The sequence below is a fragment of the Dryas octopetala genome, chromosome 9 (assembly GCF_963921425.1).
Source record: "Dryas octopetala chromosome 9, drDryOcto1.1, whole genome shotgun sequence".
NCBI lineage: Eukaryota > Viridiplantae > Streptophyta > Magnoliopsida > Rosales > Rosaceae > Dryas > Dryas octopetala.
The window spans coordinates 8,127,239-8,154,490 of record NC_141374.1 but is presented as its reverse complement, the minus strand read 5'-3'; the positions used below and the strand labels follow the sequence as shown (position 1 = coordinate 8,154,490).

General features: G+C 35.1%; 3 protein-coding genes across 7 annotated transcripts; 2 read left to right on the top strand and 1 right to left on the bottom strand.

The window, feature by feature from the left end:
* CBL1 (calcineurin B-like protein 1) lies at window positions 1–5,495 on the top strand. Of its 4 annotated transcripts, none has more exons than XM_086255995.1 (9): window positions 1–240; window positions 1,148–1,295; window positions 1,955–2,037; window positions 2,382–2,441; window positions 3,374–3,482; window positions 3,613–3,665; window positions 4,315–4,395; window positions 4,765–4,877; window positions 4,978–5,495. In XM_086255995.1, the coding sequence occupies exons 2-9, from the start codon at window positions 1,214–1,216 to the stop codon at window positions 5,039–5,041; spliced, it is 645 nt and encodes a 214-aa protein (XP_086112121.1). In that variant the 5' UTR covers window positions 1–240; window positions 1,148–1,213; the 3' UTR covers window positions 5,042–5,495. The 4 variants fall into 4 exon arrangements, with proteins under 4 accessions (XP_086112121.1, XP_086112122.1, XP_086112125.1 ...); XM_086255996.1 differs by having other exon boundaries at window positions 1,143–1,295; XM_086255999.1 differs by having other exon boundaries at window positions 1–244.
* A 706-nt stretch (window positions 5,496–6,201) lies between these two features.
* On the bottom strand, window positions 6,202–10,057 carry LOC147273639 (U3 small nucleolar RNA-associated protein 18 homolog). The gene is made up of 2 exons (XM_086257423.1): window positions 9,879–10,057; window positions 6,202–8,203 (listed from the first exon to the last, which is right to left on the bottom strand). Exon 2 carries the CDS (start codon window positions 8,176–8,178, stop codon window positions 6,499–6,501), a length of 1,680 nt encoding a protein of 559 aa, XP_086113549.1. The 5' UTR covers window positions 8,179–8,203; window positions 9,879–10,057; the 3' UTR covers window positions 6,202–6,498.
* Window positions 10,058–11,843: 1,786 nt separating this feature from the next.
* On the top strand, window positions 11,844–17,479 carry LOC147273638 (Pentatricopeptide repeat (PPR) superfamily protein). Of its 2 annotated transcripts, XM_086257662.1 has the most exons (3): window positions 11,844–12,058; window positions 14,512–15,889; window positions 16,088–17,479. In XM_086257662.1, the coding sequence occupies exons 2-3, from the start codon at window positions 14,710–14,712 to the stop codon at window positions 16,870–16,872; spliced, it is 1,965 nt and encodes a 654-aa protein (XP_086113788.1). In that variant the 5' UTR covers window positions 11,844–12,058; window positions 14,512–14,709; the 3' UTR covers window positions 16,873–17,479. The 2 variants fall into 2 exon arrangements, with proteins under 2 accessions (XP_086113788.1, XP_086113787.1); XM_086257661.1 differs by having other exon boundaries at window positions 14,512–17,479.
* The last annotated feature ends 9,773 nt before the right edge of the window (window positions 17,480–27,252 follow it).

Below are 27,252 nucleotides of genomic sequence, written 5' to 3'. Positions count from 1 at the left end.
GCTTTCGTTTCCAACTTCGCTAGTCGCTCCTTTAGACAAATCAGTGTGAAATTCTCGAGAAGTTCGTGATCAAGCTCAATCTCAGCCGTCCGATTTACCTTTCGCAAACGAGTTCGGTTCCTTGACAACAAACCTACCTCTCGATTTCTACCTGTTCCACTTCGTTTCCTCTCTCTGTTTCTATTACATTTTCTCTCCCAGAACTGGCAAGCAAGCAATAATTTTCCGGCCAAATTCTTGGTCAGTAAGTTTCTTTACATTGTTTCCAGTTGAGCCGTGTGAAAAATTTGGTATCTCTAAGGTTAATTTTGGGGGCTATGATTTAGTATTGGTTCTCATGATTTGTATTTTGAGAAAGTCTTAATCTTTGTGAAAGTTTGGGGGGTTCTTGTGATCTGGGTCTTGGTTAAAATTTGATTTTTTTATTGGGTTTTGATGCTTTTCTTCAAATTTTATGTTTGGTTGCTGGGAAATTAAAGGAGGAGAAAACAAGAGAGAAGAAAGTTAAAAGTTATATTCTGGGATTTGTCATTAACTGGGACCTAATAAAAGGATATGAACGCTACTTAGTTGTTGATTTGATTTTATTTGCTTTGAACTTAATTGTGTCTAATCCATCTTTTTCATAGGGTTGATATTTTGAAAAGAAAAAGGAAAATCTCCACCAACAAAAAAAGAAGGAAAAATGATTTATTTTGTTTCATTTTTTAGGAATTTAAGAGAAAAATGGAGCTTGACATTCTGGACAGTTTGTATGCAAATCATTTCCAAAACGTTCTTTTATTTTCTCTTCTGATCTATTTTGCCAAAAATTTAGAATTTTTTTTTTTAAGTATTGCTTGAATTTATGACTGGGTCTTGTTGACTGGTTCTTCTTTTCTTTCTTTAATAATTAGATGAATGGTTATAATAATTCCTTGAACATTTTTGCATTTTAGTTGACTTTTTTGCAGCTACGAATTAAGTATCTATGTGATTATGGGATTATCTTATTTACTAATTATTTTGCATGGTAGTGTTTGAGTCTAAACTTGCAAATGCAAGGTTAGAATGGTTTTGCTGATATATTGTAGTGGCGCCTAAGTTAGTCCAGAATTTTTGCTCTTCTTCTTCACTAAATGGGCTTTTTGTTTTTGGTTAAGGGAAGCCTGCCTGCCTGTGGCCTGCGGAGGGGAGGGGGGAGCTGTCCTTGGGTGAGGAGTTAATGCTTTAAATGGGCTGTTTTAGTTCTAAAGCAAAACGACGACAGTTTCTTGGACATGAGGATCCAGTCAACCTCGCTTCACAAACAGCTTGTAAGTTGTTCAATGTTCACTGTTTTATTAATGTTTTTTCAATTTCCCAATCATGATGTTCTAAGCATTATCACTTTGACCCATGATTACTAAATGTATTTACGTTCCTTAGTTTATGGTAATTCTGAATATGATATATGCCCCATCCATTCTCTCGGTTAACAGTGAAGGCCCTGTACTTTTTTGATGTTGTCCAGTCAATTTAAAAAATATTTATCTTTTGTGTCTTCAATATAAGACCACTTGATCTCCATGTTACTACAAAGTTCTCATTTATAGGCATTGGGCTTTGGCTCCTACTAAAACCCAAAAGATGGGAGAAAAAATCCTCTTGTGATGGACCTTTAAATTCTGTATCTTTGAATCAAACTGTGTTGGTTTTGATGGGTGATAGACTCAGTTATGGCCTCAAAGGATAATTGAGGAATTTGACTACAATGACATGAAAGGTGGAGATACTTTTCTATGTGTGACTTGTGGGACAAGCTTTTAGTTTGGATAATCAACAAGATCTCAATACTTTTTATTTATTTATTTTTATATTAATCTTCCTTTATCTCAGTGTAAACTTTGATATAATTAAGCTTATCATTTCATCTCTCTTTGTCTCTCATGCTAATTTTAACAATTTTGTCGTGTGTGAAATTTTGATTCTCTAGTTACTGTTAGTGAAGTTGAAGCACTCTTTGAGCTATATAAGAGTATCAGCGGTTCTGTGATTGACGATGGATTGATAAACAAGGTATGCATGTGCTTGCAACATTTATGTTGAGTAGCTAACTGTCCCTTCCCCCCAACCACACACACTTCCCCTTTCTCCTCAACCCTCTTTACTTTTGAACTTCAACTTCTGTAGTGTATGACATGTTGATGAACATCGAGCTTAGCCTTTATAATTTTGCTTCCAAAGATGTATCTCTAATCTCAGTTTCGAATTAAATATTACACTTATTGATAATGTTTATATTTATTTATGCTTGTCCGGTTAAAATGTTTGGTAAATATCTATATAGTAACATAATATTGGAAATTGTTATATGCAAATGTCTAGAAAAAAAATGTGAAGTTGAATTGTTGAATATGCAGGAAGAGTTTCAGCTAGCCATTTTCAAGAATAGAAAGAAAGAAAATCTTTTTGCAAATCGGGTATGTATTTTATTATTTTATTTATTAGTGTAGTTAAACAGTTCAGAATATGTCGATATGCATAAATATTTATATCGGGTTAGGTTCAAGGGCCACATCTTCTGACACAAACTATGATACAACTTATAAGTCATTAGATTAAAACACTTTCAACGTTTAAGATTGCATCAGACATCAACTATTGGTTTTAAAAAATATTTAACATTGAGGATAGCAATACTTAAAGATGTCAGCATGCTTTTATTTCTATTCTCTCATCTCTTTTCACAAATCTTAAAAGAAAAAGTTTTGATTTCATTTCATTTCCTCTGAACTTTTTCAAAAATTATTTAATAAAACAAAATTTTCATCCCTTGTTGTGGCTTGGTGGAGGTGGAGACCCAACCATTGTTGTTTATGGTCTTTTACCATTTTAAAATCCAATACTTCATATTAGATGCAATCTTAACTGTTAAAATTTTTCTAATCTAATTGTTTATAAGTTGTGTAAAAAATGTGGCCCTTGACCTGTCCCAATGAAATCATGCTGTTTTAACAAGAAAATATTATCGGAAACATATGCAAATGTAATTGCTTGAAACTCCTGTATTTTTTTTAAAATATTCTTTTGCAAGATGACTGATATTAAATTTAACCACAGAGATGTATAGGCTGACCTTGTTCTTAAATATTAGTTATCCAAATATTATATTGTGGTGAGCCCATTAATGTTATGCACCTCCATTAATTGTTGGATGAGTTTGATCTACCAAAAGTAATAACTAGATGAAATTTGAAATAATTGAGTCTTCTCCTTTTTTTTTTTTTTTTTTTTTTTTTTTTTTTTCAACGAATTATAAATCCCAGGTGGTAAATTCAATCTATATTTCCTCTCCAAATTTTTCTTTCAGGCTAAGTTTTGACTTTTGATTTTGAATTAACTCTACATGCAGATATTTGATCTGTTTGATGTTAAGCGGAAGGGTGTCATTGATTTCAGTGACTTTGTTAGATCACTCAATGTCTTCCATCCCAATGCTCCACAAGAAGACAAGATTAATTGTAAGTTGAAAGGATATATAAACATCTTTAAAGTATTTCAAAGAGCAGAATTCTTATATGCCCCCTCGTCCTCTACATATACCTGTGCTATATTCTAAATTTTGCACCAACATTTTATATTGTGTTGCAGTTTCTTTTAAGCTTTATGATTTGGATAGCACGGGATTTATTGAGCGCCAAGAGGTATGTTGGTGTTCATCTTCCTGTTTCTTTCCCTTTACTTCGTATACTTCATTTGGTTATGACCAAATGGTTTAGGATATAAAATGAATTAGAACCCATTGCAGGGGTGCTCAAGTATTATGGGACTGTAGCCGCTATCTCTTTATCATGACGTTGGCATAAGTAGCATACGTTGCTTAGAAATTGTTTAAAGCTATGTTATCATAATTTGTATTTGTGAAATTCTAGCCTTAACCCTCTGCTAGATCTTCAGAAGGATGGGGAAGTGGAAAGATAATTTGTTAATGTTGTTGATGTAGGTTATAAACAGTGTTATGTTTAGGGCTGATTGGGCTAATTTGGTTTAGCTAAATTAGGGCTACTGATTGAGCTGATTGGGCTACTGAAAAATAATGCCATTACAAAAGGAAAGCAAGAAAGAAAGTTGCAACACATTTTGTCTTCTTTTTTTTTTTTTTCATTAAAAATTGGAACTCCCTTCACAGATGCAGTCTTTGAGTATTTCTTCCTGTATAGATCTTTTCAGATATTTTAAAGTTTAGGAATAATAGTCTCTGTATATACGTTCTTTAGATGTCTTCTCTAATCAAACTAAATAAAAAATATTAAACCTCCTTGCACTCATCTTCGTTGTGTATGATTTTGGCAGGTCAAACAAATGTTGATTGCTCTTCTTTGTGAATCCGAAATGAAGCTGGCCGATGAGACCATTGAGTTAATTCTTGATAAGGTGAGTTGCATTTGATGAAATGCCTGAGCACCTGAGGGATAAACGTGTACACATCTGCCTTGTGAAATTCATTGAAGCCTCCAGACTGATTCTCCACTTAAATTAAGTATTTAGAATGCAGATAGCTGATCATATCTGAATTAACCAAAAAGATACTACTGTATACAACAATTTAGGGGCATTTGGTTTAGCAATTTGGAAATCATAGTAAATACACTAGTGAATTAAAATTGGACAAATTAGGGGTGTTGTACAAGTCATCCTGTGTGTGTATTTTTCTTTCCTCATCATTTAGGGTCTTCATTTCTTTTCTCATCTATTCTTCTTTTCTAATTTTCCCTACTTTTAACATCACAAATTAATGGACAGACTTTCTTGGAAGCTGATGTAAACCAAGATGGGAAGATAGACAAATCTGAATGGAAAAATTTTGTTTCTAAGAATCCGTCATTATTAAAGATCATGACTCTCCCCTATCTCAGGTAAGGAACAGATTTTTATTTATTTTTTTCTTGCACAGATGACAATATGTCAGAATTTCTGAAATTCTTGTACGACTCATCTATCCTGAATTTAATGCAGGGATATTACTACCACATTTCCCAGTTTTGTATTTAATTCTGAGGTTGATGAGGTTGCTACATGAGGCAATAGTTTAGAAAGATAATGCAGTTAGTGTTTTATCTTTAGTTGCTTGTAATTTTTGGGAACCAACAAGTGGAAAAGAAAAGAAGAGAAAAGAAATTAGTATATGGACGCAAGGGGAAAGCTATCTGCATTGGGTTATAAAGAAAGTCGCACTTGATTTTGCATTGGCTAGGCTCTTTTTGTTCTACTATAAAGCACCTCCCACCCATATGATGAAATTTTCTTGCTATTTTTATGGTGGCAATTTTTTTCATGGTTGAAGTGTAATTCATTTTTTCATCTTTATTATTTAAGATTTAGAACCATCTTCCATTGTTCCACGACCATGAAACTTGGAATAGCCAACATAAGATGCTTTCCAAGTTTGTTGTATATATATAGGCTTTGTAGAAAGTGTTTGCTTTCCAAAGCATGTTAGTTCGCTATAAACAAAATCTCATTTTCATACCTCCTGTTTACCAAGTATGTTTGGGTATATATATTAGAAAGGATGATGATGGAAAAAAACGAGAAAAAGAAAGTAGAATCAATCAATCAAAGTACCGTGCATGTCCGAGCACAAAATTATTTTGAAAGGGATTGAATTTTTATTCCAAACTGAAAAGCTTAGACATGTAATTTTTAATTGATAAATAAATAATCTAATTGGTTAACTATGGAATGAATCCCTCTTTCAAGTAACCACTAGCAGGAGTTCCAAGAGAAAGAAATTCATATCTAAAAAAGTACCAATTACAAAATACTGTCACGAACTTTAGGGGTATTTCAGTGGGTTTACGAATAATAAAAATTTCAGACACGTCCATCATTTTAAGAGAACCGTGAAAAATATTACATGCACACAAAACAATAAAAATTTCACCAAAACATTTGAAAGTGCTAAAAACTTACCCAAAAAAAAGAAGAAGGAAATTCTGGATAATAAGACAAAAACTAAAACGAAATAGGTAATTGCCATACGAGAACTAGTTTCTCGAATCTTGGTGATATGATTCAAAACCAAAATGTTCCTGCTAACTACTACCACCTGACCCATGGCTGAAATCCAGATATGGGTATATGAGTGATCACCAACCTGCTATGAACACAATATGGGTGTGTCCGAGAAAGCATGAGTTATTGAGTTATATCAATTAAGTTGATCAGAAACATGAAATGTGTAGAACACCACTATCAAAATTATTAATTTAAAGTTTGGTACAATAAAGAAGAAACATTAAAGGTCAAAACTTTCTGCAACAAGAAGCCATCATAGCACTTGGAGCATGGCAACCAAGAATAGAATCACAATATAATCTAGACCAATTTGACCAGAATTGTCAGAAACCTACCCAAACAAGGCTTCAATATTACAAAGAGTAATACAGCTGAATCTTCTTTGGACCCCGGGCAAATGAATCTTCTGGTATGAAGTGAGGATACAAGGACATGGTGTTCAGATATTGCACGTTTGCCCTATGCATGATGGTAATGATGCAACTTGTACAATAACACTTTTCCACCAGCATTACCCACAGCCATGAAACCTCCACCAGGACTAAAATCTAAACAGCGGGGATAATGTAAGGTCTTTCTTTGAGGAGGCCAGTTGGAGAATACAGAAAATGATGGAACATGTATCAACTTTAAGCTCTCCTTCTTCATTCTCGAACATATAGCCAATATTTGAGCATCACTATTGAACTTCAGAAAATCCACTTTGGTTGTAAGATTCTCGATGGTCTTTATAGGTTTTCTCTTGCCCCCTAAAAATTCTTCTTTATTATAAACATTGACAATCCCACTATCTGAACCAGCAGCAAACAAGGTTCCATTTGGAGATGTACAAAGAGATGTACCATTTATACAACCTTCATCAACAGCCTTATGGAAGCAAGCCCCTGTTCTCAGATCCCAGTGGTACACCTGTCCATCTCCACCAGAGCTCAGTAATTGCTTTCCATCATTGGTAAAAGCTAAAGAACGAACTGTTCCATTCATCTTGAGTGTACCAATCAATTCCTTCGTTTTAGAGGAAACCAACAAGATATAACCTTCATTTCCCACAAAGGCAATCGTACTAGAATCAGGGGAAACCTCAAAAAATTCCAAGCTTTTTTCCTCTCTACCAACCAGAGGACCTATTTTATCAACTTTTGCCTTCACTAAATCAAAGCTGTAAAAGAACGACCTCCTTCCAGCTATAATAACCTGAGACCCATCTGGCAAAAAAGATGCCTTCTGAATGGGGCAATCATCAAGGAAGATGCTTTCTACTTTAGTATTCCGTTTTCCATCAATCTGAAAAAACCTAACCCTTCGATCCAATCCAGCAGCAAGAAGCAACTGAGCATTTCTATGAAACTGCACTGAATTTATCGAACCACTAGAAGGTTCCTCCACATTTGCATCCACAAGTATTGAGTATTCAAGAAGTCCAGGCAACAATTTTCCACTGCTCTTGACAACAAGATCCTCATTTGTTCGAAGGAGATCATCAACAGCTTCTACATCCTTGTAGCCACGGGCCTCTACTGCCCCATTTTCATCATCTGAAGATTCATCATCAGAATATCTATTGTTCCTCGACTGTGAATCAAGTTGAGACCACTCTGTGCCTGGGTTCAGCTTAACATGTTGAGCTCTCAATCTTGACACATACTCTGAACCAGAAATTAAACTCTCATCTTCTTCCTTCCTCAACTTCCTTAATCTGTTAACTTTAGCAATATTTATGTTGGTCTTTTCCTCTTCCTCATCCACCCAGACAGGTTTCCTTTGCTTAGTTTCCTCCTCTGAGAACTCTGCATCCTCTTCATAAACAGGAGGTGCATTATTTGCAGAACGGTCCACATAGAACAAAGCAGAGCCGTTATCCACCGTGCCTTCAGTTTCTTCCTCATCCTGCTTCCCAAAAACAAGTGGGGAATAGATGGATCCAAACAAAAAGTTTTCCAGCTTCTTCATTTCCCTTTCTTGCTCAATTGCCACTTTCTCATCCTCTTCCCTGTGGGCTTTCTTTCTCTTCTTCGTCCTCATAATATCTAAATTAGATTCTTTTCCATCTCCGTTGTCTTCATTCCCTTGCAGAAATGAAGGCTCATCAGCATCCTCCCTCTTAGCCTTGTGGGAAATATTTTGAGATATTAAACCCATCTTTCAAAAGACAATGCCACTGCTTCTGAAAAATTAAAAAAAGTGAAACTGAGGTGACACACAATATTAACAGCCAAAATGGCTTTCAAAATATGTAGAAACAAAAAAATTACGTTCAGGTAAAATAGCTTACTTCAAATGGTCAACTATGCAAAATCTTATCTTGGACAACTACAACTCCCAAACTACAAAATTTTGATAACCCTAATTCTTGGAACTTAGTTATAATCATAAAAGTCAATCCTGAAGTTCTAAGCACAAACAAAAAATCTAGATAAGTTATATGTATAACACACACACACACACACATATATATAAACAGACCAGGTGGACAAAATGCAGACAAAACAAAGTTTGAAAACCAATGAGCCGAAGAAAAAACGAACTCACAATTGAAACGTTTATATCTTCCAACAAAATATTTATTTAATCCAATAAAAGAACACCAACCAAATATTACCAATTTGCAAGTATGCAACTCTAATAGTCTTGAGCACAAATTAATAGTAGATTTAAGGGGAAATTATAATTTTGGACCCTGTAGTTTAAATGTTACAATCATGTCCATGCAGTTCGTTAACATTAGCAACTAAGGACAACTCAGATTTTCATAAATACAAACAAGAAGAAAAAAAATAAAGGCTTTCAACAATTATCTAATTAAGGGTTTTAAAAAAAAAATCTCCAAGTAAAAAAGTCTAACTAATTTTATGCTTATTGATTATAATGTCTAGCGCAACTGAAATGCTATTTAAGTGCTAGATTGTTAATGGTGATATTGAAAGTGTTTTGGAGACAATTCTGTTCATTTAATCTTTACTAGTTTATGGTGAGCAGGAGCGGAGTCATGATTCTAATTTAGGGTCGGATAAACCTCAAAACCTTTTTGTAAGAAGTTCTGCAAAGAAAAAGTTATTTCACTGTCACACCCTGAATTTTCAAATAACAGATAATTGTATGTAAAATTTAATCATACATCTGCAGAATCTCATCTGTTTTAATTTTTTAAAAGAAATTTACAGAACCTATTAAAGCACATTTATTACTCATTTCCAACAAAAAAAAAGTGACATTCTCATATACAAACTAAGTTACATTCAATTATTCACAAAGTGCTTTACCGCAAAGTTTGAGTTTTCAACATCAAAACCCTAATTGCCATTGTGACCCATTACGGAAATGGGAGCTCTAGGTGCTATTCTGCATCATTTGAGCTTTTAATGTTAATTGAATGAATAACAAAAATACTTCCTGACTAGATACTTCTTAAGCCAATAAACAATTGTCACTCTCTGCCCTAACGTGCTACCCTAAGAATACATAAACTTCTGGTAGTTTTAGCCTAAAGCCCACATCAAAATTGACATCCAACATTTAACTTTGTATGGGTCTTCTCTTTTTTCTTAGTTTTCCCATAAATCAAACTGATAGATAATCTCATTCATCTAAAGAAAAAGCATTTACAAACCCTAATTAATACAATACAGAACAAAGCAGTCCTAAATAATACAGCAAACCTGTTCATACAAAATAGCACACAGTAACCATAATTAACCCTAAACAAGAGTAGTAGGCTACAGTAAATCAAATATTTTAATTTCTAGCTGATAAAAACAAACAAAAAAATAAAACCCTAAAGAAATTTATAAGGAATGGGAAGTTAAACCCTGAACAGAAAAGAGGGGGAAACTAAGAACTACCTTGGCCAAATCGGGAAGCAAATCAGCGAAGAAGAAGGGAGGTCAGAGTTGGGTGGGGTAGGGGTAGGGGTTGGGAGTGTGTGGGTGGGTGGGTTCAGACTTGAGAGTGAGGCAGTGAGGGAGCTCTGGGGGCTGAGGAAGAAGGAGGTCTGTAACTTCTGTTGAGGGGTTTTAGGGGTCGGGATGAGATTTCCCAAGAGGGGAATGGGGGACCTGGTAATGGGTATAATGCTGGGCCTTGGAACGTGGGCCCAAATCTTCTTGACCTAAATTTCAACATATACCAAGGTATTTTAAAGAAGAATAATGCTATACTTACCACATTCTTATACCACATATTTATATCATTTTGGACAATATTTTTCTTTTTCTTTTTGGGTTTTTATTTTTATTTTTTAGTATCCAATGTATGAATGCCATGTAAGTTGCCACATAAGGTGGTATGAAATTATGGTATAAAAATGTGGTATATGTAGCACTACTGTTTAAGGAATTCACAAATGACAGAATTTAAAACGATGCAATTTAAAATTTTAAAATATATAAATTTTTTTATTTGGATAAATATAATTATAATAAAATTTAAATACGAAATTTATAATAGTTTTATAAAAGAGTGATGGTGATGGTGGCAATAATAAAAATGATACTTGTGGTGAGTTGACGATGGTAGTAGGGGTGATGACCCACGGACGGTGGGAGAAATGGTGGCGGCAAAAATTGGGTGTTAGAGGTGGTGGTGATGGCAACATTGGCGGTGGTGGTGGCGGTAATGGTGATAGTGGCGGTGGCGACATTGGTGGTGGCGGCACTGGTGGTGGCGGTGATGGTGATGGTGGTGGTGACGATGGCGGTGGCGGAGGTGATGTCGATGATGGTGATGGTGATGGTGGTGGCGGCGGCGGTGGCAGTAGCGGTAGCAGGGCAGTGGCGGCAACAGCGGTATTAGTAGTGGTGACGGTGGTGGTGGTGGTAGTTGTGACATGATAGTAGTGGTGGTGGTATTATGATTAACTAGCAAAGTAATGGGTGAACACAACATTTTTTTTTTTTTTTGTAAAATTTGAAATTTTGAAAATGACACCAATTTAGGTGGAATTTAAACTTGAAATTTACAGCTCTTAAATCTCAAGTTTTTTTCCACATTGAATTTACAAAATTCTGTATTTATGAACCTAAACAAGAAAATTAAAGCATGTAATTTCTTAAATGCTGAGTTTTGTTTAAATTCAAAGTTTTTTTTCTCAATCCAAACACACCAAGGTATCCCAAACTCCATATTTTTAAGCGACAAACTATTTACATGTTGGGAGACTTTCATTTAGGTCATTTAATTTTACAATTTATTGACTAAAGCCTTATGGCTTTTAAAATTTTAACTAAAATTTAATAATATTGTAACCATTTCATATTACAAAATATTGGTCCATTAGTTTTTTTTTTTTTTTTTTCACACATACCAGGCACCGAGAGGTTAGCGGCCATTTTCGAGTGTTTGGTAGTGCATTTTTACTTATTCCTCAAGTCCTGATTTGTCGGCTTTATATTAAGTTTTAACTCGCCCAAAATTTCAGAGTTAAAACCTAACATACAACTTCCACAAACCTCATTTTATACTCTAAGAAGGTATGAAGTGAACCCATACTCCTATACTCTAAAAAAATACAAAAAATAATGACAAATTTATTTGACAAGATAATGGTCAAAGGGCTCTTTATTTAAAAAAAAAAATAAAGGCTTTATTTGAAAAAAAAAAAAAAAACACATAAGATTTTTTTTTAAATAAGGAATGTTTGAAGGAAAACTCTAATTTTTTTAAGAAATTAGACTAAAATTCAAAATAGCATTTTCATAGAAATCTTCATTTTCTAAAAGAATTAGAAATAAAAATAAAAAATCAAATCACCATCGATCCTGGCACTGGCGGCCCCTCTCTCTCTCTCTCTCTCTCTCTCTCTCTCTCTCTCTCTCTCTTCATTTCTCCAACTATGGGCAATCTGGGTTTTTGCTGTTTTTGGAGTGACAATGTGGACCGTGCTTGTGGTGACGATCAAGGCCAAAGAAGCTGCTGATAATCCTCGCAAAAAGAAGAGAAACAGAGATTGGAGCTCAGAAGAAGGCTTTGCTTGGAGACCAGACAAGTCAAATTCTAGTACCAAAATCGATATACCCAGATGAAGGTAAATTCTCTAGAAACTCTTTTACTTTCGTTTACTTAATTTCTCTTTGAGTTAATTAATTTTGGAGTTTGGTTATTTTGGGACTTAATAGACCCAATTGGAACGCCATGAGAACTCTTAGCTAAGAGAACGATAAGCTTCGAAACATGTCGATTCGGGACGCGATGAGGAACCCAATTTGCTCCAACTGCGGTGGGTGGGTGATTTATGTATGTACACATTGCAAGTATTAAAACATTAAACAATAAATAATAAACAATGAAAAGAACTTAAAAATAGAAAAGAGAATTGCAGAGGAGTGGAGCCGAGAGGCAGTGCATATGGGTGCATATGGGAGAGGGGGTGGGGGGATAGGGGAATGGAGGTTGGCGGCTAATTTAATTTTCTGAGATTCGGTTCGCAACATAACACGTGATACGGCTAAAACCACGTTTATATATATACATCTGCATATTTACACATGTATGCACATTTGCCTAGAGAACACTCTTCAGCAAACACCTAAGAGAGTGAGAATGGTGGTGGTTACAATACACATTCTACTGGTCCTGGCATTACATTGCTTGTCTACAGGCCAAAAAGTCTCTGGCAGCTTTGATATATACAAGGCCAACAGGGATGAAGACCGGTGCACGTCGTGTGTGTGGTATGTTAGAGTAGCAGGTCACTATTTTTTGGCCTGTAGACAAGCAATGTAATGCCAGGACCAGTAGAATGTGTATTGTAACCACCACCCATTCTCACTCTCTTAGGTGTTTTCTGAAGACTGTTCTTTAGGAAAATGTGCATACATGTGTAAATATGCATATGTATATATATAAACGTGGTTTTAGCCGTATCAATAGAGGCCTAAGTAAACTACTGTAATATGCATGGATGGAAGACATCCTGACTGGTTAGGCCATTTGGTCTAACTTGGTTGCATTGTAACCTCTTTATAGTTAAATAAAGTGAGGTTTTCCAATAAAAAATATACTCCTAATTACTTCATTAATAGAGGTCATATATATTATGATGTCAGGATTCATGTAGTCAAGAGGCTTTCTTGCAGTTGTCTTGGACTATTTGTTTGTAATGCCTTGTGTTATTTGTTGTAGAGTGCCTGAGGTATTGAGGTGGGTTAACATATATCTTGGAGTATCATGTCTTTTTGATGGATCCTTCTAATTAAGATTTGGTAATTAATACAAAAAGCATATATTGGAAAACATAGAATAAGTAATTATATTTGAGGCAACGTAATTAGATTTGAGAGAGAAAGAGATAATTGAAGCATGACGACAGTAGCAGACATACTTGTTCACATGGGCTTAATCGTTTTAAGTCCTATTCATGTTCCTCCCTATTCACAATACACCCCATAGAACCTCTTTCCAAGTTCTGCCTCTGCTTCTGCAACCCAGTTGATGTCCAAGCCAAGTGCACTTCACCCTCAGTCAGGGCCAGCCTTGATTTTTTGAGATCCGGGGTGAAAACTTAAAGTGGGCCCTTCAATTTGTATACACAAATAATTTTACGAAAAAAAAAGTGGAAAATTAAAATTTAAAAATTTATATATAAAAGGTTTCCTCAAATTAATGGAAAATTAGATATATCAAACAGTGAAATTTTATCATTGTTTGACCCTCCTTTCTGTGTACACCGCAAACCACTGGAATTATATCCAAAAAATTGAACTTTATGCTCATTTCCTCCTATGCCATAATTTTATCTCGTCGTTCCCAATTTTGTTATCTTAAAGCAATATTCTTATTTATTTATATTGTGGCTGAAGTATACTTGTGTAATAAATACATTAAATTTCAATAATTTTGTCTGAACTTTAAATGTACGACTAAAAACCACTTTTGTGATTCCCAGTTCGATATTGATCCTAGTAATTGTGAGATGGTTTACCTGGTTGGCTTTGGTTTCACTTTCACATTATTTGCTTGTATTTGTGTGTGTGTACTCAGTGGCTAGGGCAACAGGGGTCAATTGACCCCATGAGCCTAGATATCTTCCCCTGTATTTGAGTATGCTGACCCCATGAAATTTAATATTGAGTATGAGCCTAGGGATAAGTTGCAGGCAAAGTGTTTGTGGATATGCCTCAAAGAGGCAACACCTTTCCATAGAAAGAGCAGCACCACGCCATCACGTATGCGTCCTCAGCTTTCACCAATGTTTTTTATTAACTGAGGTGGCAAGCAATGTGGTTTTGGCAGTGTAACTTAAAAATAAAAATTACAAGACACCTCTCCAAGTCATACTGCATCAACCACCAACTCCTCCAAATCTTCAAATCTAATTTTTAAAAAATAATATATGTTTTGTTTAAATATTTGAGAGCTTCTTCATGTTGACCCCATGGGCATATATTTCTGGATCCGCCACCAGTGTACTAGGTTAGATATTATTTGCTTGTATTGGCAATACCGTGTGCCTTTTTATTTAGTTAACTCTATTTACAGGTATGACAAGTTGGACATGTGGGCATAAGAAGATCACGAAGGAATCCTTTATGATCTGTCTCAGCAAATATATAGTTTTGAATTTTTGAGTATCATTTGTGGGCTACATAAATGAGTATGCTTTTTGGTGCATGGTTTTTCACCTAGGCCAAGGTTTAGCAGTGGTAGGTGTGTTGACATTTTTATAATGATACATCTATGGCGCTAATATTGACAAAAGAAATTCTAGGGCATAACCGCTTCACCAGGTGGTGTTCATTGGGATTTTGTGTGGCTTCAGGTATTCAGAGAACTGCCTCATTATCAAATTACGAAAGAGATTTAGTTCAGATTAGAAGATTTGGAAAGCCTGCAGTATTGAATCTAAGCTATGAACCATATCAAATTTCATTTACCCGAAATTTTTGTGCTATTTTTCAGCCTGATAGGCTATGTTGGGAAGGTTCCTCTCCTGCAGTTATGTTGAAAAGGCTTGAAATAGCCTTAAAAGAACATAAAGTGGATGAAGCATGGGAGTCATTTAACGATTTTAGAAGATTGCACGGTTTTCCTGAGGATTTCCTTATCCTTAAGCTAATTACTAAGCTCTGCTATTCGTCTGACACTCACTGGCTACTAAAAGCATGTGATCTAGTCATCGTAAATTTGAAAGAGAGACCAGGCTTACTTCAGTCTGATATCCTGACGAAGCTCTCCCTTTCCTTAGCACGTTGTCAAATGCCTAAGCCTGCTATGATGATTCTTAGATTAATGCTGGAGAAAGAGAATTTACCCCCAATGAATGTATTGTGCTTGGTTGTTCTGCATATGGTAAAGACTGAGGTTGGGACCCACCTTGCATCCAATTTCTTAGTTCAAATTTGTCATTGTTTCCAACGCTTGAGTGCAAACAAGAGTGACAATGCAAAGCTTATGCAGCCTGATACAATGATTTTTAACCTTATCCTTGATGCTTGTGTGAGGTTCAAATTACCTTTCAAAGGACAACAGATTATGGAATTGATGCCTCCAACAGGCGTTGTTGCTGATGCGCACTCTATTATCCTTATTGCCCAGACCCATGAGTTGAATGGTCAGAGGGACGAGATAAGGAAATATAAAGGTCACATTGATCGAGTTTCAGTTCTGTTTACGCTGCATTATCGGAAGTTCTATGATAGTTTGTTGAGGTTGCATTTCAAGTTTAATGACCTCGATGCTGCTGCTGAGCTTGTAGTACAAATATATGGTTACCAGTGGTCTCTTCCTGTACAGAGAGACAGGGAGAACTCACAAAAGTCTTATCTTGTTCCAATTGGATCTGATAATCTCAAGTCTGGGTTGAATATGCATATTTCACCTGAGCTGCTGCAGAAGGATTCTGTCCTCAAAGAAGAAGGTAAACAAGAGCTTGTTATTTATTCGAATGGGAAACTTGTCCTTAGTAACAGGGCTCTGGCCAAGCTCATAAGTGGATACAAAAAGTGTGGGGATGTTTGCGAACTTTCAAAACTTTTACTTAAAATTCAAAAGGAGTTATGTTCATTAAGAGGATCTAGTTTGTGTTCTGATGTGATTGACGCTTGCATTCATTTAGGTTGGCTGGAAACTGCCCATGACCTTATGGATGACATGGAAGCAGCTGGGTCTCCCATGGGCTGTACTACCTTTATGTCACTCTTAACAGCCTATTTCAAAGGAAAGATGTTTCGGGAAGGAAAGGCATTGCTTAAACAAATGAGGAAGGCTGGTTTGCTTATGGATGTATCTGATGAGATGGTTGTCTCCACATGTCTATCAGTAGTAGATACAAGTGCCCCATGTACAAATGCATCAATCTCCACCAATAAGTCTGATCTTGCTAACGCTTTGATTCAGGAAATGAAAGATGAGAAGAAGGAAATCCCTGCTACGGTTTATCAGTTCAATTCTTCCATCAACTTTTTCTGCAAGGCCAAAATGATTGGTGATGCTTTGAAGGCGTACAGAAGAATGCAAGAGATGAAAATTCAACCCACCGAGCAAACTTTTATCTATCTTGTATGTGGGTATTCTTCTCTGGCAATGTTTCGTGATATCACGATCTTGTGGGGCGACATTAAAAGGAATATGAAGAATGGAAATTTGGTTGTAAGCAGAGATCTGTATGAGTACCTGCTATTGAACTTTCTTCGTGGTGGTTACTTTGAGAGAGTGATGGAGGTCATACACTATATGAAGGAACGTGGTATGTACACTGACAGGTGGATGTACAGAAGTGAGTTTGTAAAACTTCATAAGAATCTTTATAGGAACTTAAAGGCATCAGAAGCCAGAACTGAGGCTCAAAGGAAAAGACTTAAATATGTCCAGGCATTTAGAAAATGGGTGGGCATTGAATGAAGTTTCAAGAGAAGTTTAAAAGTACCTGGGATGATTTAGTGCAAGATTTTGCTGTTCTGCCTTGACCCTTGGACGATTAAAGGGCAATATCTTTTGGTAGGAATTTAAGTTGGATGTTTCAAGTAAGTTGAGGAGAACTAAGAAGTCAATATGAGAGCAAATTGTTTCTTTAATGCATCTGTAAGTCGAATAGAAAAGCCGTTGCAATATGAGTCGAATCTCCCTAAACCAATTACCTTATACAGCTGACAGTTTCCTATCTGAAAGGTTTTGCAACATCAAAGAGATAGATGATGGAGTACGCCTCTCCGATGAAACCACTCTTTCTCCATCTGGAAAATCTGAATGACGTCTTTATGATAATGCAATGAGTTGTTCTGGAGGCTAATTGATCTATGAGAAGATGTGTAGAGACAATTCTCATGGTAATTTTTTTTTTTTGGCAATTCTAAGGTCATGAGAAGCTTTCTAATTGCTGCTTTGCAACTACTTCATAATGTTAATAATATGATTAGTGTATTTATTTTGAAGGCAGTCTTAAGCATTGTGGACTGTGTACAGTGTTAATCATATGATTAGTGGATTTTGTACCAAGTTGATCCTGCCATATGCTTTGTCCATTAGATGTACTGGTTATATTTCTATTGCTCCACCTTCCATACTCCATCTTTTAATCTCCAAACTAGAACATTTTAGAAAGATTTTATCTTCCAGTTACTTTTTCCTTTATGAAAACTAACACTAACACATCATCGCCCTCTTCACCATCATATTTACCACTCTCATTTTTGTTGAAACTTATTTACATTGATTTTCAACAATGAATTTGGAGTGGACGCATTTCATGTATCCCAAGTACACTAATAATGTGTTACATTTGGTTATGGTAATTTTAGTTATCGGCCAGTTTCAAGGTCGATCACCTTTTACATTCAATTATAGTGGTTTCAGTGATATTAGATAATTTTCAAGTGGATACAGAGGGAGTACTGGAGATGATGCATTTGAGTACTAATGATGTTTACCATTTTATCTAGTTCATAATTTTTTTTTTTTGGCCGCTTATCTAGTTCATTTTTGAATGTGTTTCTTTGGCTATATATGTTTGGTTTTATTCTAGTGTTATAATAACTTTTTTTCAGTCTAAATAAAATTTAGTTTTAGACTTTTCAATTTATCGTCTTTATTTTAATAAATAAAAGCATTACCTACCGACTAGCCTGTACAGGTGTGACGTGTGTAACGGGCATGTCACGATCAGCTGCTGCGAAGGTTGGTTTGAAGTTCAACATGGCAAAATCACGTTGATTTTGACAATTCCGTGGTACTCTCACTTACCTTCCACAACAACCAACCCAATATACAAATGTATAGACTCCTGCACCTTTACAACTTACAAGTTACAAGAATTGAACCAGACTAATGCTATAATTGTATGTTTGCGAAATAGGAATATAATGAATATTTAAGGTTGTACAGGGAAAAAAGTAGGAATTTTAATTAGTTAGATAATGACAACATGAGACATTACCAAGATTTATCTATCCCAATCAAACGTGTTAAGTTTTGCTGTTTGTATGTTCCCATATCATGTGCTAATATATTAAACAGTTTTATAAGCAATATATGCTAGCTGAGATTAGGTGATGGTGGTCCTATACAAGATCTTGAAACTGCACGGTTGGAGTAGTAGTAGTCTAAATCCGTACTTTACTTTACTTATGAGTTGTAACTTATAAGCACTACTCGATCATTGTCAATCTGGTGTAACATTATTTGTCTATTTTCTGCTTTTACGTATATATGTTGTTTTTACTATTTGTTTTAGGGCAAAACATTATCTTTAATTTGTTTTATGTTTCATGTTATGTGTACACATATAGCTAGTTTCCAAAACGGTTTTTAGATGAATGAGAAATTGCATTCAAAAGAGCATAATTGAAATATGTTTTATGCGTGTTAAATTGTTATACTTTTTCAAAGGAGTATGACTTTTTGACAAATGTTTAAACTAAAAGGACATGTTTGTTCTTTCCAACAGACACCACCTATCAGAAGATTGTGTCTATTTAAATAGACACTACATTTCAATAGAGTGTGTCTGTTGTGAACAGACACTAGCCTTGCTTATAAATTGAAATCAAATCTGGCCAATTTGATTAATTCCAATATTTCAAAAAAACATAAAACATACTTGCTCTCTCTCTCTTGAAGAAGTTCTTTTATTTTTAGTTCGTTAGAGCTTTGTTATTTTTTAGTACAAATTAACAAAGCGAAAGACGGTTGTATCTTGGGAGACTTTTACCCATTTACTGTGTGCACCAAAGCAGCGGTAAAAATATTGTCTTTAAGGAAATTTCCTTTTAAGTACTGTGAGTACATAATTAATTTCCATTGATTTATTTCAACAAATTTATTTTATATTTCTTTATTGCAATTCTGAAATTATTTGAGTTCACTGGTTTTAATTATTTTTTTTTTTGTCAAGAAAACAACTGATTCATTAAGAAGCCCAAAAGGACATAACCTTACAAAGAGGAAAGTCCAAAAGGCACAACCCAACGACTAACATAACAAACCCAAAACAGAAAAAAAAAAAAAAAAAAAGATCAAAACACACAGATCACAAGAACACAAGCAAGAGCTCTAGCCAAATCAAAACCCAGACAAAGTACCAAGATCCACCAAAAAAGCACAGCCCTGAGCCAAAAACATGTTTTAGCTTCGAAGCATGTTCTGGTTGCATTACGGTGCAAACCGATCTCTTATTGTTGGGATGGGTATTCAACTTTTCTTCTTTTTTTTTTTTTTTCTTTTTTTTAATTAAAAAGTTGTCACATATTGGCATATTGCTCACCAAAAAAGAAAGTTGTCAATTATTATTAATTAGAAAATATTTCACAAAAAGAAAACTCCGCTATACCCCACATTTGTATTAATTCTTGCGCTGCTCTGGTGGTGGAGACCACGCTGTTGACAAAGGGGGAGGCCAATTGGTACAACTGTTCTGAATTCGAGAAAAGTTTTTTTCAAGTTTAAGCAGTGATATGCACTCTATCTATTGATGACATAATGTTAACAGATTATCAAGTTTTGTTAATAAATTATGAATATATATAGTGGTGTGTCAGCTAATATTATAGGCCGTGTCCATGTCTACACCAAATAATTTTTTTGGCATATTTACTACTATTTCACCCGAAAGTAATTTTAATTCTGACTTTATTCTTGAAGATTTATTTTGTATTATATTATTTTTTTAAAATTAATTCTCGTATATCATTTTTTTTATTTTTTATTTTTATAAATTTTTAAAATTAATTAAAAATAGTTTCGGACTCAGAATACTAAAAATCCTACGTACTCATCTTGACTAATACTAATTTACTATTGAGTCAAATTACCAATTTTTCATCCGAGTATTTCTAGAAAATTAAAATACTCTAGACTCTTTGAAAATTCATAGGATAATCTCTCGAACTCCAAAAAATACGCAATTTGCACCGTTGGTCTTCTAAACAATAACACTACCTTTCTTGTGAACACTTGCTACCCTATAAATTTCCTCTATAAAATAAATTCTAGAAAAATTCTAGAATTTTCATAAAGTCTCGGAAAAATTCTCTAAATCAGGTTTTTGGTAATTTCCAAAATATCTTTGAGAATTCATCGAGACTTTACGAAAATTTTAGAATTTTTATAGAGGGAAATTTATTTTAATTTTTTAGAAATAAATTTGGACTACCCAAATTTTTTGGAAAATCTTAGAGGGCACATTGGTAATTTTACCCTATAGTAAATTAGAACTAGTCAAGACGAGTTTGTAGAAATTTTCCTTGTATTTTTCTGAGTCTGGAGCTATTTTTAATTAATTTTTAAAGTTTGTAAAAATAGGAAGTAGACAAAGTGATACACGAGAATTAGTTTTCAGGGGGTAATGTAATACAAAATAAACCTTAGTGGGTAAAGTGAAAATTGAAGTTCCTTTCATGGAGCAAACTAGTAAGGCCCTGTTTGAGATTACGGTGGATGACCCAAAAGCTGCTATGGATGACAATTGTCAATCACCTATAGCAGTTTTGGTGTTTGGTAAAAAAAAAATAAAAACTGATTTTCCCCACATTTCTCAACTTCCCATAAAAAAATAGAAATTAGGTTTCTAGGTGATTTTGAAAGCTGCAGTGAATCACAGCAACAATGAATATTTTATTTTACCCATAATACCTTCATTGATTTCTATAATTTTTATTTATTTATTTTAAATTAAAAAATATGTCTATTATTAGTTATAATATTATGATATTTAATTATGATAATTAATTATAATATTTTATTTATACGATTAAAATTATAATATACCTTAAAAAATAATAGGCATACTTATTTAATAATGTTGTTCTTAGACAAATTAATGCTAATAAAAATTTGTAGCCAAAAATTTTAAAAGCAAGTAAAAAAAACATTTTATTTTTACCAAACAAATAAGTGAAAGGCACTTTTAACATTATGTCCATTTTAGTAATTATACACAGTCACAACACTTTTACATTAACATTTACCAAACACTTTAATACTATTTTTTACACTCACAGCACTTTTGAAAACATAGTTTACCAAACACTCAACTACTTTGTTTTACAACTAACTTTACTTCACAGTTATTTTCTTCACAATAATACCAACTCTAAATAAGCCAATTTTAATTTTTTTGGAGAATTTTCCACACCAAACCGCACTGACGCCTCGCAACTTGCAAGTTCTTTGCTTTTTTTGACCAATTGCAAGTTCTTTGCTTAATTCACTTATTAAAGAATTAAAATTACCCCACCTCCCCCGCCCCGCCCCGCCCCCCCTCCCCCTCGCAGCGCTTTCCTTAATTCACTTATTAAATCCCCGGGGGCCCACCCGCAATTTCCTATATGAACCCCCTCGCCCCCCACCCACCAACAAAAACCCAAGCAAACATATATCGATCGCAATGCAGTACTATGCGGAATTTCGATATGCAATCCTGCTTGCAATAAACACTTTGAAATATAAAGTAGGTGGAGGTTGGGATCCATTCCACACATTGATTGGGCTTGGCCATCCCACTTGGATGAAGCTATGTCTGCTTCTCATTCTGTTTCTGGTGTTTCCCTTCATCTCCATCAAAATCCCACTCCCACTTGTCACCACTACTCATTCAATACCAACTACTAGTGCAGCCCACATATTCCTCCTACAATTTGGACAACTGTCTGCCCCCTTAGCTTTTGCACTCATGGCTGCTGCGCTTGTCTTCCCACAACCTCTCTTCTGGTATGCCTTCCCCATTTTCGTCATTATCTCCTCTTGCTTCAGTCTACTCATACGCTTTGTGAATTGGTTACATGCTGTGCTTACCACTATTCCAGTTCTTAACGTTATGATAAGGGCAACCATTGTGGGTTGGCAAGCCTTTCGAATTGGGCCACAGAGCCCACAGACCCCAGAAATTGAACCTATTGGTGATCAGTTCCGGAACCCACAAGCTCTACTAGTACAGGAATTAGGTACTGATTATTTAGATGATCAAGATCTTGAAGCTGCAGCTGGAGTAGTACTAGTCTAAAATCTAAATTAATACTATACTTTTTTGTCAATATGTTATTACGTGTACCACTATTTCTCTATTTTTTCATATGTTGATCTGTACCTTTTGTTTTTGGGTTAAACATTATATTTAATTTGTTTGATATATGTTTACATGTTATGTGCAAACCTTGATATGTTATGCTACAGGATTCATATATGATTAAAAGTGATGAATATATTATAAGCAACTTCTTATTTTTATCTCACAAGTTTACCCAGCTTTTCTTGCGTTATTTACACTTACACCCCCTGAGTTTCAAAAATTATACATACACCTCCTGAGGTTTAAAATTGTTGCATATAACTCCCTGGAAGAGAAAATAATAAATAAACAAAAAGAAAAATATTTGTATTGATGTCACACCCCGAATCTTGGGTATGCGACAGAGGCACCTTTCTTGAGAACCCCGAGAGATCAATGACAAACCACTTGCCTTAATCCCCCAAGACGCTCAGGAAGGGTTGAACTTTTTGTACTTAAATGGATCGGGTTGGATCAGAGTACTTATTATACAACATGATCTTTAAGGAAATAATAAGATCAAAATAAATAAGTAATCAAAATAAAAATTAACCAACCCGCTAAGGTGGAATAATTAAATCAACACCCCAAAAAGGGAATTACCAAAGTATAAGTAAAACCTACAAAAGTTACAAAATGAGTAAAACAAAATAACATTGTTCCAAAATGGGTTCCTATATAAAACGCACATGGGAAAGTAAGAACCACTGAGATAGCAAAAGACATAACAATAGAGACTTTGAGACACCCGACAAGAGAATCCAAGCTGCGCACCCTTTCAGTCAAGATCTCCTCCAAGAGGTAAATCTGCATAAGCAATAGGGTAGAAACAAATTAAACAAACAAAGAAAGTAGGGGGTAAGCATCTCATATGATCATTGCTTCGCTCAAGGGACCCTGCTAGGTTTCAAAAACCTTTAAAAACATTTCCCTGTGAAATATTGATTTTCAAATCCCAAAACATTTCCACAAAATCGATTTAATACATCAGTTGCAGTAATGTATGGTAAACATGCATAAAAACTCATAAATAACAATAACTCAAATGGTCGATATACATTAGGTACGACTATGACCAGCTATAATAAAAAAAATAGCATCCATAGCAAGAGTGCCCTAGTAAACAGAAATAAAAACTCGCAATTAAGAAACCGTATCACTGCCACTTGATCAATCATGGATCTCCGTTTTGCACAAACACATGTAGCCACGTATTAGCCTGATTAAACTCCTCATAATGTATAGATCAATTTTTTTAGAACGTTTAGATCAATTAAGAATGTCATGTCTAAATTCCTAACGGAGGGTTTGTGCCCTATTGCATGGAATTTTTAGAACGACAGTCCAACTTATAATTGATTCTATTCTAATTGGAATTTTAAACAGATACCAAATACACTCTTAAAATTAACATATACAATTCATAACTCATAAAAATAAGTTAAATCCTTCAACCATACAATATTGCCAGAATGCATCTAGTAAAATTGAGATGAGACTCTTTAACATGCATGTATTCTTCTCAAGGAGGCTACCACCACGCAATAGAAAAACATCGATCAATAAAGAAGGAGAGGCCCAGATAGGTAGAACCCAGCCAAACCAAAACCAATTACGGGGATACAGAAATGGGAAAGCAAACCCGGAGACTGCAACAATCAGCTCAGACTGTGCGATGTTGTCTATGTATATCAGATGTGCATGGTAAGTATTAGAATTGTGAGAAATCCTTGCTGTGACCTCGATCAAATTAATTATAAAGACTTTAATCCATTCTTGTAAGTTGTAGCATAACATAATTCACTGATCAATATATACAATATATTTTTCACATATATGTAATATAAAATTACAAAATACATGTACGTTGTATTGTTGTAACCCTAAATCCTAAACCAGAAGGTATATAGCAACGACATATATATATGATGAACACAAAATGAAGATGAGTAGTACTAGATCAAACGGTACGTAGTGCTTAATTTCAACCCATAATTAAGTAGTAAGTAGTACAGATTTAGACCAGTCCGGCTTCAACTTCAACATCTTGAATGGCATGATCACCAACTCTGATCAGCTCCAGCGCTGGTGGGTTCCGATGCTCAAATATGGCTTCAAATATTTCTGCGGGTTGTGGACCTTGTGGTGCTTGTAAAACTTGCCAACCAATATGAATGGTTGGCCGTATTGTAATGTTAAGAACTGGAACAGCAGTAAGAAGACTATAGAACCAGTTGACAAAGCGTTTGGGCAGAGTGAAGCAGGAGGAGATAATGATGATAATGGGAAATGCATACCAGACGAGAGCTCGAGGGAGGACAAGCGCAGCAGCCATTAGTGCAACAGCTAAAGGGGCAGAAAGTTGTCCAAATTGTATGGGTAGTAGTGAAGGAGTGATTAGAGGGACATGGATTTGGATGGGGATGAATGGAAAAACCAGAAAGAGCATGGCAAGAAGGCATATCTTCATCCAACCGGGTTCGCCGATTGTGTGGAAAGGATCCCAAACCCATGGTTCAAACTTGAGCAGGTTCATTGCGACGAGGATCACATACCTCAGATCAATACACGGCATTTTGTTGTCTACTCTTTGGGGGAGAGAAAGAGAGAGTTTAAGTGGTGGTTTGGAAATGAAGAAGAGAGTACTGGATATATATTTATAGTCAAATCCAAACGGCAACAGCATGCAGACACAGTTTCATCCCAATTGCTTCCTTTGAAAGTAAGGCCAGCTGATCTGCTGATCCGGTCCTCTGATCCCGTGCAGGCCGATCGAGGGAACCAAAACGAACAGCAGAACGCGAGCGTGTTGAGCATGAGCCGATGCCGATGCTGAGCGCAATCCCGAGCCTCTGAATGAGCAATGCATCTGGGATCAGACTTGATCTGCTGATCCTTTTGGTTCGGATGGCTCCAGTCTCGTGAGTATGATGTTCTTCACTGGGATCGGCCTAGCTTAGAAAGGTTTGGATACAAACTTTGACGAATATTTTGATATGACTGTTGTTACCAAGGGTACTGTTTTGTGCCTTTGGTTAAGTATGAACCATCCAAACATTCTAGTGGCTTGATTTTAAGCCACGTTAGCTAGCCTCATTTTAGGTTTTTTAATTTTTTAATTTTTTCAAAACCCACACACAACGTTTTTTACTTGTCGTCTTCTTCTCCCACTGGCTTGCTTGTTGTTCATTTGGTTTGCAAGAAAGTATGACCCATGTAGGAGTCCTAGCTATTATAATTTCTTAATGGAAATTGTAATTTATGTATTGTTTAATTTTCTCTTCAAGAGATTAAGGTCGAACAGATAAAATCCCATAAATCAAAACAATTTTATGCTTACATATTTTATAAATTTAATATTGATGCAAAGCACGATTAATAAACCATACCTCATTGTTAGAAGTGACAATCAGCTTCATTGGCTTGAAGGAAGCCAATTGATCTGTGGGACCCAACATAAATTAAGGCACGGATTTTTTTTTTGTGAGGTTAAAACAATAGGAACCCCAATGTGTGACACTGTCAATAAATCTGAGCCAAAATGATAATTAGAGATCGAAAATCCATGCGTAAAATATAATTGGAGACTGCCTAAAATCAGTCTTTATTGAGGGATAATGGAGTAGTGGTAGTGACCCACTAACAACTTTAATTTTTGTACAACATAATAAAAATTGGCGTTATTAATTTGTACAACATAATATTTACATTGAAGGGTTAATCATAGTGATGGTTCTAGAATTATATTGTCATTCTTACTTTGGTCCGCCAATTCATTTTTCATTCAATTAAATTATAATCATGTGGCAACCGTTCACCAACAGCAAACTTGCTGGTTAAGCATCATGCCTATAAAAGCGCATTTCAAGAGAAGAAAAAAGGATTTCAACTTTCCCATAAAATACCTATATTGCTCTGAGAAAACTCAATCTCGTTGTTATTTGCCGTTTTTAGGTCTTTGTTTGTTTATATATACTTTGTTTTGTCACAGCTCTGCCAAGGAAACATCGTTGTTTTACTTGGTCAATAATGCTAATTGTCTTACATTTTTTTTTTTTCACATTTGTATCTTATTTGATGTGTCATTACTTTACTCGAAGGGTATTTTTTTTTTTTTAGGTTTTATTTTTTAATTTATAATGTCCAATGTATAAATGTCATGTAAAATGGTATAAAATTGTGGTATAAAAATGTGGTAAGTGTAGCGCGCATTACTGTTTACCAACCAAGCCCACAACAGATTCAATTTACTTTTGTTTTTACGGTGTTTTGCTTCTATCTCAATCCATTACACTTGAATCCCACGATCTTAACTTTTGAGTTTGAACACACCATCCTCACGCAACTAGACCAGTGAAGTCCTGGAATTACTAGGCAAGAAAATAATCTTGGCTGAGTTTGGTTCCTACTCAGCCGAACAATCGTATTATGAAGAATAGATTGGGCCAGAAAACACATTGCAATAAATCAAGTTAAAATTCCAACATGGGCCCATTGAAGCCTAAGATTGGTGGTACGCCCATAGTAGCCCAAACAAAAAAGTCCAACTATAGCCCATTTATCAACAGGTGTACAGTTTTACCCTGAGCCTTAATTGGCTCCGCCATGGATGGCCATTCCAACTTTTTGCAGAGTAATTGAATGGAAGAGCCAGCATGGAGGACAAGGTAGTGGGACCCTAGTTGAATTGATAAATGATTATTGTATTTATTTGGTTCATTAATTCTATTAATTTAAATGAT

Coding starts and splice junctions, on each gene's coding strand:
- CBL1 (XM_086255995.1), top strand. CDS start 1,214: ATGGGCTGTTTTAGTTCTAAAGCAAAACGACGACAGTTTCTTGGACAT. Junction 2,038..2,381: donor ACGATGGATTGATAAACAAG/GTATGCATGTGC, acceptor TTGAATATGCAG/GAAGAGTTTCAGCTAGCCAT. Junction 4,878..4,977: donor ATGACTCTCCCCTATCTCAG/GTAAGGAACAGA, acceptor AATTTAATGCAG/GGATATTACTACCACATTTC.
- LOC147273638 (XM_086257661.1), top strand. CDS start 14,710: ATGGCGCTAATATTGACAAAAGAAATTCTAGGGCATAACCGCTTCACC.
- LOC147273639 (XM_086257423.1), bottom strand. CDS start 8,178: ATGGGTTTAATATCTCAAAATATTTCCCACAAGGCTAAGAGGGAGGAT.